We start from the raw sequence: 20078 nt of genomic DNA on the forward strand, positions 1-20078 counted from the left end.
AGAAGGTGCCCCTTTCTCGGTGCCCACATGTACCTTTTCGCTCTGCTTTTAATCCCTTTTTTTAAATCTCTTTACTTTTAATGATTTTATTTTAATGCCTCGGTTTTAAATTATTTTCGTTTAAACCCTTTTCTTTTAAACTCCTTTATTTCAGCTACTTTATTCTAACTTGCTTCTTTTTATTCTCTCCTGCCCCTGGCCTCTGTTGCTGGTCCCTGCATGAACTTTTTCACACTGCTTTTAATCCCTTTTCCTTTGATTTTTTATTTTTTAAATCCTCATGTTTAGTTCCTCTAATTATTAAATGTTTATAATTTATTTTAATTACTTTATTTTAGTAATCTTTCTTTTAGTCCCTGTATTTTATAAACTTTATTTCCCCACCTCATTGCCTCATTCCCGATGCCCACCTGTCCCTTTTCACCACGACTTTACTTTCAATTCTTTCATATTTAATCCTGTAATTTTAAACTCCTCCTTTTCAGACACTTCTATTTTAACTCCTTTATCTCCTTTACTTTTAATACCTTTATTTCCCAGCCCTGCTGGCCCCATTCTTGGTGCCCGCATGTCCCTTACGCGCATACCCCTTTCCAACGCGGTTTTAACTCCTTTTAATTATTTTCTTTTTACTTTTTAAATTTTAAATTTTTTTCAACACCTTTATTTTCCCACCTTTATTGCCATTCTTCTGGTCTGATGCCCCCGTTCCCTGTGTCCGCTAGCACCTTTTCACCCCGCTTTTAAGCGCTTTTAACGCTTTTATTTTTAAGGCCTTTATTTTAAAGCCCTTCATTTCTCACCCTTTTATTTTTAACGCCTTTTAAATCCCTTCATTTCTCACCCCTTTTACTTTTAACGCCTTTATTTTAAATCACTTTTCACCACTTTTCTCGCCTTTCCCTCACGGCCGCGCATGCGCGGAGCGACCGCGCGTCCCCGCGCCGTTCCCGCGCTCTCCCCGCGCACGCGCGTTCCCGCCCCCGGCCCCCCCCCGGCCCTTCAGCCCGCCCGCCCGCCCGCCGCCATCTTGCGAGGAGCCGCCGCGGGACCGTCCGCCGGCAGGGCCGGCGCCGCTCGGGCTGCCCGGGCTGCCCAGGGCTCACGGGGCCGCCCCGGCGGGCGGGAAGAGCCGGGGCGGGCGGCGGCGGCGCCATGGAGGATGAAATGCCCAAGACCCTGTGAGTGGGGAGGGGGCGAGACCGCCTATTGTTCCCGGCTCCGCGGGGAGGGGCGGCCCGGGGTCGCCTCACGGACGGGGCCCCTCAGGGCTCCGCCGCGGAGCCTCGGCCGCCCGCAGTGCTGAGGGGCAGCCGGCCCCCTCCGGCGGCGACGGAGCCCGGCTCCCGCGGTATTGCTGCCCTTTCCCCGGTGCCAGTGCTGGGCACCGCCGGCCTGCCCTCCGCTCCGGGCGTTCCCCTGGGCCTCCAGCTCGCACCTGGAGGGACAGGGCTGTGTGGAAGCTGTGTGTCCCTTCCCCTGTACGTCCCAACTCACATCTGGAGAGAAAAGGGGTCTGCAAGCTGTGTGCCCCTTGCCAGTCCATGCCAGGTCACACCCGGTGGGAAAAGTGGCCGGGAACATGTGTCCCCCTTCTGTTGGATAGAAAGGGGGTATGGAAAGTGTGTGCCGCTCTCTGCAGTCCATGCCAGGTCACACCCGGTGGGAAAAGTGGCCGGGAAGATGTGTCCCCCTTCTGTTGGATAGAAAGGGGGTCTGGAATGTGTGTGCCACTCTCCGCAGTCCATGCCAGGTCACATCTGGAGGGAAGGCAGTGTGGAAGGTGTCCCCCCCTCCCTGCTACATCTGCACACATCTGGAGGGAAGGGGCTCTAAGGTGTGTGTGTGTCCCTCCCTTGTCTATCCCAGCCCCTGGCAGAGCATTAAACTGGGATGATCCAAGTCCCTTCCGCCCCAAACCATTCGTGGTGAGGATCCTGTCACTCTGTATGATCCATGAAGGGTTTTGTGAGTGCCTGGCTGGATTTTGGCCTTGGCACACAGCTGGAACCCCCTGGCCTGCTCAGCAGCTCCATAGGAATGACCAGGCACTGCCCGTGAATCCAGGGCTTGTCCCAGTGTTCAAAGCACTCTCTGAACCTGTTGCTTCCCACTGAGTGAATTAGGAATTAAGAAGCCACGCCAGGGGAGGTTTAGGTTGGATTTTAGCAAAAGGTGCTGCAGCACCTGACTGCTGTGCACACCTGGGCTGTTCCCCTCCTTCTCCCAGGCAGGTGTTACTGGAGTAGCTTTCCCTTGTTTGGATCAGGGGAATCAGGCCCCACTGTTGCCATCCCACCCCCAGAAGCCTTGTTCTGCAGTGTGGCAGGGAGGGAATCATTGCAAGCTGAGGGATTGTTGTGCCCTGGGGCTGCCTGGAGTGCCCACAGGACAGCAGGACCCTGACATGCCTCACCCCATGTTGGAGATTTTTTCAGAAATGGCTTGGAAGGCAGCTGTGGGGGACAGGTTCTCACAGCCTGTTTCTGTAAACAGCAGAGGTTCTCAGGTTGTTTTTAATTACAAGTAAAAGTGACAAACATGAAGGCCTTGAGAACCTTGCATATCAGAGTTCTGAGGCAGCTTTCTCATAACAAGTGGATGTTCTATCTTTGGCTGTTTTGGGAAAGCAAAAATAATTTTGAGAACCCAAATCTTGGTATTGGAAACATAAGGAGGAGTTGCTATGTTATCTCTGACCTATTGTGAGCTCAGATTTTGCAATATGCATGAACTTAATTAACACGGTTATACAAAGTGACTGATTGATGAATAAACCGGAGTCAGATGCTGAGCAAGAAAGGTGGGTCTCTCCCTCCGACTTCCATACCCCCAGCTGTCCCGAGCACTGAGCACTCCCTGCTTTCCAATCCCGCTGTTCTCCCACATTTTGGGAGCTATTCCTGCCTCTGCACACACAGTGCTGGTGTGTTTGTTTGGGAAGGTGTTTTCCCCCATGTGTGCCAAGGAATGCAGGTCCCTGTCCTGGAGCACGTGCAGCTGCTGGCACACACAGAACATCACAAAAGAGCTGCAGGATCACTGAGTGCTGCCTTGAAACAGCTCAGAGCCCAGCAAATCCAGGCTGGGATTTCTGTCACTCCCTCCCCGTGGCTCTCTGGGGTCATACAGGGAATTGTCACCTGCTGGTGCCACAGGTCGGGTTGGGAAGGAGCAGAAGGTGCAGCTCAGGTTGGGTGTTCAGCCTCTCTGTGCCCCCTCTCCGCTGGGGAGAGAATTTAATTTAATTAATTTAATTGCCTTAATGAAGTGCTCTGATCCCTCCTTGTTTCACCATTCAGAGATGCAGGAATCACTCACTCAGAGCAGACAAAGCCTGTAAAGGGTTTTTAAAACCCAATCCTGCCTCCTGCCTAAAAGTTGCTTTAATAATTAGCACAGAGCTCCTGGATGAGCCATTCCTGACAGAGCTGTGTCTCCTTCCCCCATGAGCAAAGCTTGGAGCACAAACAGATCCTGGATGTGCTGCTGGCTGTTTTCTGCCCCTCTGGGGGCACTGCAGGTGCACCAGGGTGGTTCCAGGGCTGGCATTTGGCCACGATTCCCAGGCTGAGGTTTTTCCCACAGGACATTTCTGTGCAGGAGCTGTGGCTGCACCTCGAGGGCTGAGGTTTCTCACTGAGCTTTTTATAAAAATCCCATGATTTGGGCTCAACAACGCCAACAAAACAACAAAACAGCCACCCCTGGGCCTTGGTGGGTGGGAGTGGAGGTGTGGGCTGTGGTTGTGCTGCAGAGGCTGAGCCCTGCACTCCAGCACGTTCCAGGCACATCTGGGCCTTCCAAAACCTCAGGGCTTTGGGAGGAACCATCCAAATGTTGTGGGAAATGTGGAAAAACAGCAGCCTGAGCTGCTGGGGCAGGGATAGGGGAGCTGGAACTTCTGTACTGGGAAATCATAATAGGAATATGGGAACTGGAGTTCCTGTACTGGGAGATCAATAGGTGTAAGGGTGTGAGAGCTGGAATTCTGTACTGGGAAATTGTAGTAGTAATATGGGAATTGGAATTCTATACTGGGAATTCAGTGTAGGGATATGGGAACTGGAATTCTATCCTGGGAATTCAGTGTAGGGATATGGGAACTGGAGTTTCTATACTGGGAATTCAGTGTAGGGATATGGGAACTGGAATTCTATCCTGGGAATTCAGTGTAGGGATATGGGAACTGGAGTTTCTATACTGGGAATTCAGTGTAGGGATATGGGAACTGGAATTCTATACTGGGAATTCAGTGTAGGGATATGGGAACTGGAGTTTCTGTACTGGGAAATGAATCAGTGTAGGGATATGGGAACTGGAATTTCTGTACTGGGAATTCAGTATAGGGGTATGGGAACTGGAATTTCTGTACTGGGAAATCATAATAGGAATATGGGAACTGGAGTTCCTGTACTGGGAGATCAATAGGTGTAAAGGTATGAGAGCTGGAATTCTGTACTGGGAAATTGTAGTAGTAATATGGGAACTGGAATTCTATACTAGGAATTCAGTGTAGGGATATGGGAACTGGAGTTCCTGTACTGGGAGATCAATGGGTGTGAGAGCTGGAATTCTGTGCTGGGAAATTGTAGTAGTAATATGGGAATTCTATAGTAGTAGTTTGGATTTCCAATTCCTCAATTCCAGTAGTTTCCAATTCTGTAGTAGTAATTGGAATTCTATACTGGGAATTCAGTGTAGGGATATGGGAACTGGAATTTCTGTACTGGGAAATGAATCAGTGTAGGGATATGGGAACTGGAATTTCTGTACTGGGAAATGAATCAGTGTAGGGATATGGGAACTGGAATTCCTATACTGGGAAATGAATCAGTGTAGGGTTATGGGAACTGGAGTAGGGATATGGGAACTGGACTCTGACCTGGGAAATCAGTTTGGAAGGTCAACTTCATGGAGCCATGGAATCCTGGATTGGTTTGGGTGGGAAGGGACATGAACCCATCCAGTGCCACCCCTGCCATGGCAGGGTCACCTCCCACTGTCCCAGGCTGCTCCAAGCCCTGTCCAGCCTGGCCTTGGGCATCCCCAGGGATTCTCCTCTGGGAGTTCCATCCCAGTGTCCCACCTCCCCCAGCCCTCAGCAGTGGGAGGCCGTTCCCCCTTTTCCCATCACTCCATCCCTGCTCCCAAGCCCCTCTCCATGCTCCAGCATGTCTCCATCCCTGTCCCTGCCTGTGTTTGTCCCTCAGGTACGTGGGGAACCTCTCCAGGGACGTGACCGAGGCTCTGATCCTGCAGCTCTTCAGCCAGATCGGGCCCTGCAAGAACTGCAAGATGATCATGGATGTAAGAGCCCCAATCCTCTGATCCCCCTGCTCCCCTCAGGGTGCTGCCTCCAGGCTGTGCCTGTGCTCAGGGAACAGCACCTGGAATAAACCTGGGCATGGTTTGGCATCGTTTCTGTGCATGCCTGGTGGGGAATGTAGGGATGGGTGGGCATGGAGAGGGACAGTGAATCCCCTCATTAAATCAGGAGGGGATTGCAAATGAGGTTTGAAAAGGTCTTTGCCATAATTTTCCCTTTCTAAAGTAGAATTGAAAGCTCTGAGAGCGTTGTTAGTCCCTGTAGGGTCAGAAAACCTGTCCAGGTGGGGCTGTTGAGGTGTCAGCAGTCAGAGGCTGAGCAGAGCAACCAGAGCCTGGCTTTGTGTCCCTAATCCTGAGTTTGAGTCCCTAATCCTAGGTTTGAGTCCCTAATCCTGGGTTTATGTCCGAATCCTGGTTTTGAGTCCCTAATCCTGGGTTTGAGTCCCTAATCCTGGGTTTATGTCCGAATCCTGGGTTTGAGTCCCTAATCCCGGTTTTGAGTCCCTGATGCCTGGTTTGTCTCTCCAGTCCTGGCTCAGTGTCCCTAATCTCAGGTTAATGTCCCCAGTCCCCTCTCAGTGTCCCCAATCCCAGCTCAGCTCCCCAATCCCAGCTCAGCTCCCCAATCCCAGCTCAGTGTCCCCAATCCCAGCTCAGAGTCCCCAATCCCAGCTCAGCTCCCCAATGCCAGCCCAGCTCCCCAATCCCAGCTCAGTGTCCCCAATCCCAGCTCAGAGTCCCCAATCCCAGCTCAGCTCCCCAATGCCAGCTCAGAGTCCCCAGTGCCAGCCCAGCTCCCCAATCCCAGCCCAGCACCCCAATCCCAGCTCAGTGTCCCCAATCCCAGCTCAGTGTCCCCAATCCCAGCTCAGTGTCCCCAATCCCAGCTCAGTGTCCCCAATCCCAGCCCAGCTCCCCAATCCCAGCTCAGCTCCCCAATCCCAGCCTAGGTCCCCAATCCCAGCTCAGTGCCCCCAATCCCAGCTCAGCTCCCCAGTCCAGCTCAGCTCCCCAATCCCAGCCCAGAGTCCCCAGTCCCAGCTCAGCTCCCCAATCCCAGCCCAGAGTCCCCAATCCCAGCTCAGCTCCCCAATCCCAGCTCAGCTCCCCAATCCCAGCTCAGCTCCCCAATGCCAGCTCAGGTCCCCAGTCCCAGCTCAGCTCCCCAATCCCAGCTCAGTGCCCCCAATCCCAGCTCAGTGACCCCAATGCCAGCCCAGCTCCCCAGTCCCAGCTCAGCTCCCCAATCCCAGCCCAGCTCCCCAATCCCAGCTCAGTGACCCCAATCCCAGCTCCCCAGTGCCAGCCCAGGTGCCCAGTGCCAGCCCGTGTCCTGTCTCAGACAGCTGGCAATGATCCCTACTGCTTCGTGGAGTTCTACGAGCACCGGCACGCGGCCGCAGCGCTGGCTGCCATGAACGGCAGGAAGATAATGGGTAAGGTAAGCTGCCCTGCTCCTGGTGAGTGTGTGCCAGGGGCAATCCTGCTGGGAGAGGCTGTGCCAGGGGCAATCCTGCTGGGGGAGGCTGTGCCAGGGGCTGATTGTGCTGGGAGAGGCTGTGCCAGGGGCAGATCCTGCTGGGGGAGGCTGTGCCAGGGGCAATCCTGCTGGGAGAGGCTGTGCCAGGGGCAGATCCTGCTGGGGGAGGCTGTGCCAGGGGCTGATTGTGCTGGGAGAGGCTGTGCCAGGGGCTGCGGGCACCCAGGGGCAGATCCTGCTGGGAGAGGCTGTGCCAGGGGCAGATCCTGCTGGGGGAGGCTGTGCCAGGGGCTGATCCTGCTGGGAGAGGCTGTGCCAGGGGCTGCGGGCACCCAGGGGCAGATCCTGCTGGGAGAGGCTGTGCCAGGGGCAGATCCTGCTGGGAGAGGAGGAGCCGTGCTGCAGATGTGGGACTCTGCCTTTGGGGTGGAGATCTCAGTGGGACAGGGCTCAGAACAGGAGTTCAGGGTGTTGGGAGGAGAAGTTCAGGATTTTGGGAGAAGGAGTTCAGGGTGTTGAGAGGAGAAGTTCAGGATTTTGGAAGAAGTTCAGGATTTTGGGAGGAGGAGTTCAGGGTGTTGGGAGGAGAAGTTCAGAGCATGGGGAGGACGAATTCAGGGTGTTGGAAGAGTTCAGAGCATTGGGAGAAGGAGTTCAGGGTGTTGGGAGGACGAATTCAGGGTGTTGTGAGGAGAAGTTCAGAATTTTGGGAGAAGGAGTTCAGGGTGTTGGGAGAAGGAGTTCAGGATGTTGGAGGAGTTCAGAGCATTGGGAGAAGGAGTTCAGGGTTGTTGGGAGGGGAAGTTCAGGATTTTGGGAGAAGGAGTTCAGAATTTTGGGAGAAGGAGTTCAGGGTGTTGTGAGGAGAAGTTCAGAGCATTGGGAGGAAGGTGGAGCTGAGGATGTGCAGCTGGGAGCACAATCACACAATTCCAGTGTGGTTGGGTTGGGAGGCCCCTCTGGAGATGATTTCCTGCCAAAGCTCATTCAGAGCAGTGCAAGGGCAGAGCCCAGCAGGGTTTTGATGTGTGCTGACAAGGAGCTCCCACAACCTGTTCCAGCCCTCCAAGGAAAACTTTCCTTCATCTTTTCCCTCATATTTTCCTTCTTTTTTCATCATATTCAGGTGGAACTTGCCATGTTTCAGTCCCTGCCCTGTCCCTGGGCACACTGATCACTGTCCCCATCCTGTTCACAATCACCTTGGGACATTTGAAGCCATTCCCTGTGTCCTGTCCCTCCATCCCCTGTCCCCAGCCCCTCTCCAGCTCTCCTGGATCCCTTCAGGCCCTGGAATATTCTGGAAGCTCTCCCTGGAGCTTTCCTTTCTCCAGCTGAACCCCCCCAAACCAATTAATCTAGCCTTGTTAATTTAAGAACAAACCCCCTCCCCAGAAAAAATACCTTAAAATCAACTTTGCTCCCCAGCCTTGCCCTGTAGGGTCAGATTTGAGCTCTGGAGGTGTCTGAGCTTTTTGGGATTTGCCAAACCTGATGTGTGCTTGCCATTTGCAGGAGGTCAAAGTGAACTGGGCCACCACCCCCAGCAGCCAGAAGAAAGACACCAGCAGTAAGTGTCACCTGAGCAGGGTGTGAGACAGAAACGCAGCACACAGAACTCTGTGGGGATGGTTTGCATTGGAATCCTAATTGTTGATTGTGTTTGTGTTAATTAAACTTCAGGGCAAATCTGATCTTTGCCATCACACAGCGTTCACAAGGTAATTGTAATTTCTTGAACATCAAATTGTGGATCTCCAGGGTGTTCCTGAAGCTGAGTTTGGGGTTTTTTTTTTTTGGTTTGTTTTCCATTGAATTTTTAGGGAAAAATTCTATTAAATTCTCTTCCATTTCCCTGTAGCGTCAGGAAGGGATTTGGTGCAAACCTGTGGGGCAGTTGGGAATTAAAACCCAAAATGTCTCATTCTGGAGTTTTGAGGCACATTGAGCATCTCCCTCAAGGAGCATCTAGAAGGTTCTATCACCCCCAGCCATTTCTGTGGGAAAATCCTTGGAATTTCAGGCTGGTGTGGCTAAACCCCATCAGCGCCTGATTTTTAATAATGAATTTTGAATAACAGCTGAGTTTTAATAAAGGGTATTTTTAAGAAGAGGTTTTTTTTTCCTCTGCTCTGCTCTGAGGGCATCTTCAACCACTGAACCTCCTTTCTGTTTCCCCCAAAGACCATTTCCACGTCTTTGTGGGGGACCTGAGCCCTGAGATCACCACTGAGGACATCAAAGCAGCTTTTGCTCCCTTTGGAAGAATCTCGTGAGTGTTTTCAGGGTGGGGACAGCTTTGTGTGGATTCAGTGACACTGTGGCACTGCAGGGACAGCTCTGCTCACACAGCTGGTTTGTTCTCCCATCAAAATTTACATCTGCCCAAAAAATGGGCTAACAAATTGACCTGAGAATGAAAGAATTCATTGAATTTAATAATAATTCAATTTAATAATTTATTTTCTGTTCATTTCTGTGGAACATTTGCAATGAGCAGGTGGAATAGAATGGCAAATAAATCAGATTTTAAAGGTTCCCTTTGTGCTTTAGGGATGCACGGGTGGTCAAGGACATGGCCACGGGCAAGTCCAAGGGCTACGGCTTCGTCTCCTTCTTCAACAAATGGGTGAGAGATCTTTGTTTCCTTCCTGAAAAATGGGTAAAACCCTTCATTTCCCTCTTCAGTAAATGGGTAAAACCCTTCATTTCCCTCTTCAGTAAATGGGTAAAACCCTTCATTTCCCTGTTCAACAAATGGGTGAGAGATCTTTGTTTCCTTCCTGAAAAATGGGTAAAACCCTTCATTTCCCTCTTCAGTAAATGGGTAAAATCCCTTCATTTCCCTGTTCAACAAATGGGTGAGAGATCTTTGTTTCCTTCCTAAAAAATGGGTAGAATCCCTTCATTTCCCTGTTCAACAAATGGGTGAGAGATCTTTGGGTCCTTCCTCCAAAATGGGTAAAACCCTTCATTTCCCTCTTAAGAAATGGATAAAACCCCTTCATTTCCCTCTTTAATAAATGAGAGAGAGATCTTTGATTCCTTCCTCCAAAATGGGTAAAATCCCTTATTCCCCTCTTCAATAAAAGGGTAAAATCCCTTTATTTCCCTCTTTAATAATTGGGTAAAATAATTTATTTCCCACTTTGATAAATGGGTAAAATCCTTTATTTCCCTCTTTACTAAAATGAGAGATCTTTGGTTCCTTCCTCAAAAATGGATAAAAACCCTTCATTTCCCTCTTTGATAAATTGGTAAAATAATTTATTTCCCTATTTAATAAATGGGTAAAATCCGTTATTTCCCTCTTTAATGAATAGGTAAAATCCTTTTATTTCCTTATTCAATAAATGGATGAGAGATCTTTGGTTCCTTCCTCAAAAATTGGTCAAAACCCTTCAGTTCCCTCTTAATAAAAGAGTAAAATCCTTTATTTCCCTCTTTAATAAATGGATAAAATACTTTATTTCCCTCTTAATAAATGGGTAAAATCATTTATTTCCCTCTTTGATAAATGGGTAAATGAATAGGTAAAATGAATAGGTAAAATACATTTATTTCCTTATTCAATAAATGGATGAGAGATCTTTGGTTCCTTCCTCAAAAATGGATAAAAACCCTTCATTTCCCTCTTTGATAAATTGGTAAAATAATTTATTTCCCTGTTTAATAAATGGGTAAAATCCTTTATTTCCCTCTTTACTAAAATGAGAGATCTTTGGTTCCTTCCTCAAAAATGGGTCAAAACTCAGGGTGACACTGGGGTCCCCCCATGGCCCTGTCCCATGGGATGGGGTTGGGGACACTCAGGGGGACACTGGAGTCCTCCCATGGCCCTGTCCCACAGGAGGGTTGGGGACACTCAGGGGGACACTGGGGTCCCCCCATGGCCCTGTCCCATGGGATGGGGTTGGGGACACTCAGGGGGACACTGGGGTCCCCCCATGGCCCTGTCCCACCGCAGGGGTTGGGGACACTGCAGGGTCACTCAGGTGACACTGGGGTCACCCCATGGCCCTGTCCCATGGGAAGGGGTTGGGGACACTCAGGGGGACACTGGGGTCACCCCATGGCCCTGTCCCATGGGAAGGGGTTGGGGACACTCAGGTGACACTGTGGTCCCCCCCTGGCCCTGTCCCACAGCAGGGGTGCCAGCAGTGGGGTCAGTGGGGTGTTTGTGTCCCTCTGTCCCCCGCAGGACGCCGAGAACGCCATCCAGCAGATGGGGGGCCAGTGGCTCGGGGGCCGGCAGATCAGGACCAACTGGGCCACCAGGAAACCTCCAGCTCCCAAGAGCACCTATGAGGGTGGGTGCCCACCCTGTGCCCTGCCAGCTCCTGGCATGGGGGATCCCAGAGGTTTTGGGGTGGGAGGGACCTCAGGGCCCATCCAGGGACACCTTCTCCAATGCCAGGGTGCTCCAAGCCCTGCCCAGCCTGGCCTTGGACACCAACAGGGATGGAGCTGCTCTGGGAATTCCACCCCAAAATCCCATTTAAATCTCCCTTTTCCTAGTTTGAACCATTCCCTGTGTCCTGTCCCTCCACCCCTTGTCCCCAAGCTCTCCTGGAGCCCCTTCAGGCCCTGGAATGACTCTGAGCTGTCCCTGTAGAGATTTGCAGGTCATTCCCAACAATCCTGTTCAGTCAGGACTGGAATTGCCCCCTGGTTCCTGACCCAGCCCTTTGCAAACCCCAAACCCAATCTCTTTGCAAACCCCAAACCCAATCTCTTTGAAGACCCCAAACCCGATCTCCTGCAGCCCTTTGCAAACCCCAACCCAGTCTCTTTGCAAACCCCAAACCCATCTCTTGCAGCCCTTTGCAAACCCCAAACCCAATCTGTTTGAAGACCCCAAACCCATCTCTCTCAGCCCTTTGCAAACCCAAACCCAATCTCTTTGCAAACCCTAAACCCAATCTCTTTGCAAACCCCAACCCCAATCTCTCTGAAGACCCCAAACCCAATCTCTGCACCCCTTTGCAAATGCCAAACCCAATCTCATCCCAGCCCTTTGCAAACCCCAACCCCAATCTCTTTGCAAACCCCAAACCCAATCTCTGCAGCCCTTTGCAAACCCCAAACCCAATCTCTTTGCAAACCCTAAACCCATCTCTCTCAGCCCTTTGCAAACCCCAAACCCAATCTGTTTGAAGACCCCAAACCCATCTCTCTCAGCCCTTTGCAAACCCAAACCCAGTCTCTTTGCAAACCCTAAACCCATCTCTCTCAGCCCTTTGCAAACCCCAAACCCAATCTCTTCGCAAACCCCAAACCCAATCTCTTTGAAGACCCCAAACCCAATCTCTGCACCCCTTTGCAAAACCCAAACCCATCTCTGCAGCCCTCTGAAAACCCCAAACCCAATCTCCTGCAGCCCTTTGCAAACCCCAAAGCCATCTCTCTCAGCCCTTTGCAAACCCCAAACCCAATCTCTGCAGCCCTCTGAAAACCCCAAACCCAATCTCTTTGCAAACCCCAAACCCAATCTCTGCAGCCCTTTGCAAACCCCAAACCCAATCTCTTTGAAGACCCCAAACCCATCTCTCTCAGCCCTTTGCAAACCCAAAACCCAATCTCTTTGCAAACCCCAAACCCAATCTCTTTGAAGACCCCAAACCCAATCTCTGCACCCCTTTGCAAACGCCAAACCCAATCTCATCCCAGCCCTTTGCAAACCCCAACCCCAATCTCTCTGAAGACCCAACCCCAATCTCTGCAGCTCTCTGAAAACCCCAAACCCAATCTCTTTGAAAACCCCAAACCCAGTCTCTGCAGCACTTTGCAAACCCCAAACCCATCTCTCTCAGCCCTTTGAAAACCCCAAACCCAATCTCTTTGCAAACCCCAAACCCAATCTCTTTGCAAACCCCAAACCCAATCTCATCCCAGCCCTTTGCAAACCCCAACCCCAATCTCTTTGCAAACCCCAACCCCATCTCTTGCAGCCCTTTGCAAACCCCAACCCCAGTCTCTCTGAAGACCCCAACCCCATCTCTTGCAGCAAGCACCAAGCAATTGTCCTATGACGAGGTGGTCACTCAGTCCAGCCCCAGCAACTGCACCGTGTACTGCGGGGGCGTCACCTCGGGCCTCTCAGGTACGTGTGGCCCCGCCCACCGCGCCGGCCCCGCCCACCCTGCCGGCTCTGCCTCACCTGCTGTCTGTCTGTCTGTCCGTCCGTCCGTCCGTCCTTCCTGCTCCAGAGCAGCTGATGCGCCAGACCTTCTCCCCCTTCGGGCAGATCATGGAGATCCGCGTGTTCCCCGACAAAGGCTACTCCTTCGTCAGGTGGGGGAAAATGGGGGCGTTATCTCAGTAAATATTCCTAATTAATATCCCTATAGATATTCCCAATAAATATCACCAGTAAATATTCCCAATAAATATCCCAGTAAATTTTCCCAGTAAATATTTCCAATAAATATTTCTAATAAATATCCCAATAAATATTCCAGTGAGTATACCAATAAATATTCCCAATAAATATCCCAAGAAAATATTCCCAATAAATATTTCCAATAAATATCCCAGTAAATATTCCCAATAAATATCTCAGTAAATATTCCCAATAAATATTTCCAGTGACTATACCAATAAATATTCCCAATAAATATCCCAACAAATATGTCAGTAAATATTCCCAATAAATATCCCAAGAAAATATTCCCAATAAATATTTCCAATAAATATCCCAGTAAATATTCCCAATAAATATTTCCAGTGAATATACCAATAAATATTCCCAATAAATATTTAAAATAAATATCTCAAGAAAATATTCGCGGTAAATATTCCCAATAAATATTTCCCATAAATGTCCTAATAAATATCCCCCATAAATATCCCAATAAATATGTCAGTAAATATTCCCAATAAATATCCCAAGAAAATATTCCCAATAAATATTTCCAATAAATATCCCAGTAAATATTCCCAATAAATATCTCAGTAAATATTCCCAATAAATATCCTAATAAATATCACCAGTAAATATTCCCAATAAATATCCCAATAAATTTTCCCAGTAAATATTTCCAATAAATATTTCTAATAAATATCCCAATAAATATTTCCAGTGAATATACCAATAAATATTCCCAATAAATATTTAAAATAAATATCTCAAGAAAATATTCACGGTAAATATTCCCAATAAATATTTCCCATAAATATCCCCCATAAATATCCCAATAAATATGTCAGTAAATATTCCCAATAAATATCCCAATTAATATTGCCAATAAATATCCCAGTAAATATTCCCAATAAATATCCCAATAAATATGTCAGTAAATATTCCCAAGAAATATCCCAAGAAAATATTCCCAATAAATATTTCCAATAAATATCCCAGTAAATATTTCCAATAAATATTTCTAATAAATATCCCAATAAATATTTCCAGTGAATATACCAATAAATATTCCCAATAAATATTTAAAATAAATATCTCAAGAAAATATTCGCAGTAAATATTCCCAATAAATATTTCCCATAAATATCCCCCATAAATATCCCAATAACTATGTCAGTAAATATTCCCAATAAATATCCCAAAAAAATATTCCCAATAAATATTTCCAATAAATATCCCAGTAAATATTCCCAATAAATATCCTAATAAATATGTCAGTAAATATTCCCAATAAATATCCCAATAAATTTTCCCAGTAAATATCCCAGTAAATATTTCCAATAAATATTTCCAATAAATATCCCAATAAATATTTCCAGTGAATATACCAATAAATATCCCCAATAAATATTTAAAATAAATATCTCAAGAAAATATTCGCAGTAAATATTCCCAATAAATATTTCCCATAAATATCCCCCATAAATATCCCAATAAATATGTCAGTAAATATTCCCAATAAATATCCCAATTAATATTGCCAATAAATATCCCAGTAAATATTCCCAATAAATATCCCAATAAATATGTCAGTAAATATTCCCAAGAAATATCCCAAGAAAATATTCTCAATAAATATTTCCAATAAATATCCCAGTAAATATTCCCAATAAATATTTCCAGTGAATATACCAATAAATATCCCCAATAAATATTTAAAATAAATATCTCAAGAAAATATTCGCGGTAAATATTCCCAATAAATATCCCGGTAAATATTCCCAATAAATATGTCAGTAAATATTCCCAAGAAATATCCCAAGAAAATATCCCCAATAAATATTTCCAATAAATATCCCAGTAAATATTCCCAATAAATATCCCAATTAATATTGCCAATAAATATTCCCAATAAATATCCCAGTAAATATTCCCAGTGAATATCCCGATTAATATTGCCAATAAATATTACCAGTAAATATTTCCAATAAATATTGCCAATAAATATTCCAAATAAATATCCCAATATTCCCAGTAAATACTTCCAATAAATATCCCAGTAAATATTCCTAATCAATATCCCAATCAATACCCCAATCAATATTCTCAATCAGTATCCCAGTCAATATTCTAATCAGTATCCCAGTCAATATCCCTTCAATATCCCAATCAGTATCCCAATAAATATCCCAATCAGTATCCCAGTCAATACCCCAATCAGTCAATACCCCAATCAATCAATCAATCAATCAATCAATCAACCAATCAATCAATCCCCCCTCCCCAGGTTCAGTTCCCATGAGAGCGCCGCCCACGCCATCGTCTCCGTCAACGGCACCACCATCGAGGGCCACGTGGTCAAATGCTACTGGGGCAAGGAGAGCCCCGACATGGCCAGCCCTGTGCAGCAGGTGCTAATTAACCTCTGCTAATTGGCTGGGAATGGAGGGGCGTGCTAATTAACCTCTGCTGATTGGCTGGGAATGGAGGGAGGTGCTAATTAACCTCTGCTGATTGGCTGGGAAGGGAGGGAGGTGCTAATTAACCACTGCTGATTGGCTGGGAATGGAGGGAGGGAGGTCCTAATTAACCACTGCTGATTGGCTGGGAAGGGAGGGAGGCGCTAATTAACCACTGCTGATTGGCTGGGAATGGAGGGAAGGAGGTGCTAATTAACCTCTGCTGATTGGCTGGGATTGGAGGGAGGTGCTAATTAACCCCTGCTGATTGGCTGGGAATGGAGGGAGGGAGGTGCTAATTAACCTCTGCTAATTGGCTGGGAATGGAGGGAGGTGCTAATTAACCTCTGCTGATTGGCTGGGATGGGAGGGAGGTGCTAATTAACCCCTGCTAATTGGCTGGGAATGGAGGGAGGGAGGTGCTAATTAACCTCTGCTAATTGGCTGGGAAGGGAGGGAGGTGCTAATTAACCTCTGCTGATTGGCTGGGAAGGGAGGGAGGTGCTAATTAACCTCTGCTGATTGGCTGGGAATGGAGGGAGGGAGGTCCTAATTAACCACTGCTGATTGGCTGGGAATGGAGGGAGGTGCTAATTAACCACTGCTGATTGGCTGGGAATGGAGGAGGGTGCTAATTAAGCTCTGCCGATTGGCTGGGAAGGGAGGGAGGGAGGTGCTAATTAACCTATGCTGATTGGCTGGGAAATGGAGGGAGGGAGGTGCTAATTGGCTGGGAATGGAGGGAGGGGGGTGCTAATTAACTTCTGCTAATTGGGTGGGAATGGCGGGAGGGATGGATGGATGGATGGATGATGGATGGATGGATGGATGATGGATGGATGGATGATGGATGGATGGATGGATGGATGGATGGATGGATGGATGGATGATGGATGGATGGATGGATGATGGATGATGGATGATGGATGGATGGATGGATGGATGGATGGATGGATGGATGGATGGATCCATGGAAGTTGGATGGATCCCTGGCTGGCTGATGACGGTCCATGGATGGATGGATGGATGATGGGTGGATGGATGATGGATGGATGGATGGATCCATGGATGGATGGATGGATGATGGATGATGGATGGATCCATGGATGGCTGATGATGGATCCATGGATGGATGGATGGATGGATGGATGGATGGATGGATGATGGATGGATGGATGGATGGATGGATGGATGGATGGATGGATGGATGGATGGATGGAAGTTGGATGGATCCCTGGCTGGCTGATGACGGTCCATGGATGGATGGATGGATGATGGATGGATGGATCATGGATGGATCCCTGGCTGGCTGATGACAATCCATGGATGGATGATGGATGGATGGATGTTGGATGGATGGATCCCTGGATGATGGATGGATCCCTGGCTGGCTGATGACAATCCATGGATCCCTGGCTGGCTGATGACGATCCATGGATCCCTGGCTGGCTGCCGGCTGCCCGGCGCGTGCCCGTGGCTGACGGTGCCCGTGTGCCGCAGGGCCAGCTGAGCTACCCGCCGGCCTACGGGCAGTGGGGGCAGTGGTACGGCGGTGCCCAGCTGGGCCAGTACGTGCCCAACGGATGGCAGGTGCCCACCTACGGCGTGTACGGCCAGGCCTGGAGCCAGCAGGGCTTTGGGTGAGTCAAAGTGATCCCAACAGGGGTGGGACATCCCAACAAGGATGGGGACATCCCAACAAGGGTGGGGACATCCCAACAGAGATGGGGACATCCCAACAGGGTGGGGACATCCCTAAATGATTTTTGTTTAGTTTAACAATCCCTAAAGTATATTTATTTAATTTAGCAATCCCTAAAGTATATTTATTTAATTTAGCAATCCCTAAAGGATATTTTAGCAATCCCTCAAGGATATTTTAGCAATCCCTAAAGGATATTTTACCAGTCTCTGATGATTTTTCCCCTCCCCAGGCAGAGCCAGTCGTCGCCCCCCTGGATGCCCCCCGGGTTCACCATGCACCTTTATAGCAATCCCTAAAGGGTTTTTCTTTAATTTAACAATCCCTAAAGGATATTTCTTTAATTTAGCAATCCCTAAAGGATATTTTAGCAATCCCTAAAGGATTTTTCAGCAATACCTAAAGTATATTTATTTAATTTACCAATCCCTAAAGGATATTTTAGCAATCCCTGAAGGATATTTTAGCAGTCCCTAACAGATTTTCATTTAGCAATCCCTAAAGGATTTTTCAGCAATCCCTAAATGATTTTTATTTAGTTTAACAATCCCTAAAGTAGATTTCTTTAATTTAACAATCCCTAAAGGATATTTTAGCAATCCCTAAAGGATATTTTACCAGTCTCTCATGTTTTATTTCCCCTCTCCAGGCAGAGCCCCCATGGTTGGCTCGTGGGTACAGCATGCAACTTTTTAACAATCCCTAAAGGATTTTTATTTAGTTTAACAATCCCTAAAGTATATTTATTTAATGTAACAATCCCTAAAGGATATTTTAGCAATCCCTAACGGATTTTCATTTAGCAATCCCTAAAGAATTTTTCAGCAATCCCTAAATGATTTTTATTTAGTTTAACAATCCCTAAAGTAGATTTATTTAATTTACCAATCCCTAAAGGATATTTTAGCAATCCCTAAAGGATATTTTAGCAATCCCTAAAGGATATTTTACCAGTCTCTGATGATTTTTTTCCCCTCTCCAGGCAGAGCCCCCATGGTTGGCTCCTGGGTACAGCGTGCACCTTTTCTAGCAATCCCTAAAGGGTTTTTATTTAGTTTAACAATCCCTAAATGATTTTTATTCTATGTAACAATCCCTAAAGGATATTTTAGCAATCCCTCAAGGATATTTTACCAGTCTCTAATGATTTTTTCCCCTCCCCAGGCAGAGCCAGTCATCGCCCCCCTGGATGCCCCCTGGGTTCACCATGCACCTTTTTAGCAATCCCTAAAGGGTTTTTATTGAATTTAACAATCTCTAAATGATTTTTATTCTATGTAACAATCCCTAAAGGATATTTTAACAATCCCTGAAGTATATTTATTTAATTTAACAATCCCTCAAGGATATTTTAGCAATCCCTCAAGGATATTTTACCAGTCTCTGATGATTTTTCCCCCTCCCCAGGCAGAGCCAGTCGTCGCCCCCCTGGATGCCCCCCGGGTTCAGCGTGCAGGCCCAGAACGGCGCCGTGGTGCCCCCCCAGCCCGGATTCCGTGTGGGCTTCGAGACCCCCTGACCCCCCCCCAGCGCTGAGATTGACCCAAACCCCTCCCTTTTCACCCCAGAACCACCCCGGATGCTGGATCGCCCTCACCGCCGCCGCCTTCGCTCTTTTTATTTTGGCTTTATTTTTATTTTTAATGTGTTTTTTTACAAACACAAACTGCAGGGACTCGGCTGCCTCAGCTGAGAATCGGGGGCAGGAATTGCACAAAGTCATTCTTGGGGTTTTTTTTTTTTTTTTTGGGATTTTTTTTCCCTCAGAAAGAGCTGGGAAAAAAAAACCACCCCAAAAGAAGCCAAAAGTGTGGGGATGTGGAGGTGCCTTCAGCCCCACAGCTCTGTTTGAAAGGAGCCTCTTGGAGGAGGCTTTTTTTTACCAGAGAAATCTTCGTTTACATCCTTTTCTTGTGGATCTCAGTGTGGTTTTCAGGGTTGGGTTTTTGCCTTATGCTGGGGAAAAAAAAAAAAAATAAAAAAAAAAGGGACTCAAAAAGTGCCCAAATCTCCCCACATGAGCCAAAATTCCCACCCTGGGACAGCAAAATTCCTGTTGCTAAAACAGATCCCTCCAGGGCTTGGTTGGTTTTTTTTTTAATTTTTTACTGATTTCTACATTTTCCTGTACTGATTCTGTAAAATATTCCGAGCAAATTGAAGAATTTTTGCACAACCTTCGGCCACTTTTGTACGTTTTCCTTATTTAAAGGTAGGACACAAAGGAGCCTTTTGATGTGATTTATGCCTCAAATCTTCCTTTTTTTTTTTTTGATCCTTCTTTTTTTGTGGATATGAGCTATCTCTTGGAATATAAAGTTTTTAATCCATTGTGTAAAATTCCCTCCATAGCCCAGGTGTGTTTCACAAGGGAGTGAAGGTGAGAAGAGCTCCCAAACCTCATCTATCAGAGGCCAAAAAAACGCCCTTTTTTATCCTACCTCTCGCCCAGCCTTTAAAAAAAAAAACACAAAAAAACTCACAAAAATGGAAAAAAATACGAAAAAACCTTTTTTTTTTAGAAAAAAAAAAAGAAAAATGAAAAAACTGAGCTGGTGTGTGCTGTGTTTTGTCAGGTGGTGGCGCGGTGGAGTTGAGAGGGGGCGGGATGAGATCAGGTGGGATTTGAGGGGGGGGAAATTAGTGGAATTTGGGGGGAAAAGGCGAAATTTTGGGGGGAAAAAAGGGAAATTAAAGGAGAAAAAAGAGGAAATCTCGCCGCGGGGGCTGCTGGGAGTTGTAGTC

At 47.3% G+C, this 20078-nt stretch overlaps 1 protein-coding gene across 9 annotated transcripts; it reads left to right on the forward strand.

The window, feature by feature from the left end:
• Positions 1 to 994: 994 nt before the first annotated feature.
• TIA1 (TIA1 cytotoxic granule associated RNA binding protein) lies at positions 995 to 19843 on the forward strand. Of its 9 annotated transcripts, XM_074559274.1 has the most exons (13): positions 995 to 1181; positions 5214 to 5310; positions 6674 to 6767; positions 8327 to 8381; positions 8495 to 8532; positions 8996 to 9083; positions 9365 to 9440; positions 11013 to 11121; positions 12819 to 12914; positions 13021 to 13105; positions 15460 to 15583; positions 17132 to 17271; positions 18741 to 19843. In XM_074559274.1, the coding sequence occupies exons 1-13, from the start codon at positions 1156 to 1158 to the stop codon at positions 18850 to 18852; spliced, it is 1140 nt and encodes a 379-aa protein (XP_074415375.1). In that variant the 5' UTR covers positions 995 to 1155; the 3' UTR covers positions 18853 to 19843. The 9 variants fall into 9 exon arrangements, 7 of the variants coding, with proteins under 7 accessions (XP_074415375.1, XP_074415374.1, XP_074415376.1 ...); XM_074559273.1 differs by lacking the exon at positions 8495 to 8532 and having other exon boundaries at positions 6674 to 6772; positions 8954 to 9083; XM_074559275.1 differs by lacking the exon at positions 8495 to 8532 and having other exon boundaries at positions 6674 to 6772.
• The last annotated feature ends 235 nt before the right edge of the window (positions 19844 to 20078 follow it).

The sequence above is a fragment of the Zonotrichia albicollis genome, chromosome 26 (assembly GCF_047830755.1).
Source record: "Zonotrichia albicollis isolate bZonAlb1 chromosome 26, bZonAlb1.hap1, whole genome shotgun sequence".
NCBI classification, from domain to species: Eukaryota; Metazoa; Chordata; class Aves; order Passeriformes; family Passerellidae; genus Zonotrichia; species Zonotrichia albicollis.

Bases quoted from the DNA above. Each gene is read 5' to 3' on its own strand.
- TIA1 (XM_074559273.1), top strand. From the start codon at position 1,156: ATGGAGGATGAAATGCCCAAGACCCT. The intron at 8,382-8,953 runs GTAAGTGTCACC...CTCTGCTCTGAG, and splicing joins CCAGAAGAAAGACACCAGCA to GGCATCTTCAACCACTGAAC. The intron at 17,272-18,740 runs GTGAGTCAAAGT...CCCCCTCCCCAG, and splicing joins TGGAGCCAGCAGGGCTTTGG to GCAGAGCCAGTCGTCGCCCC.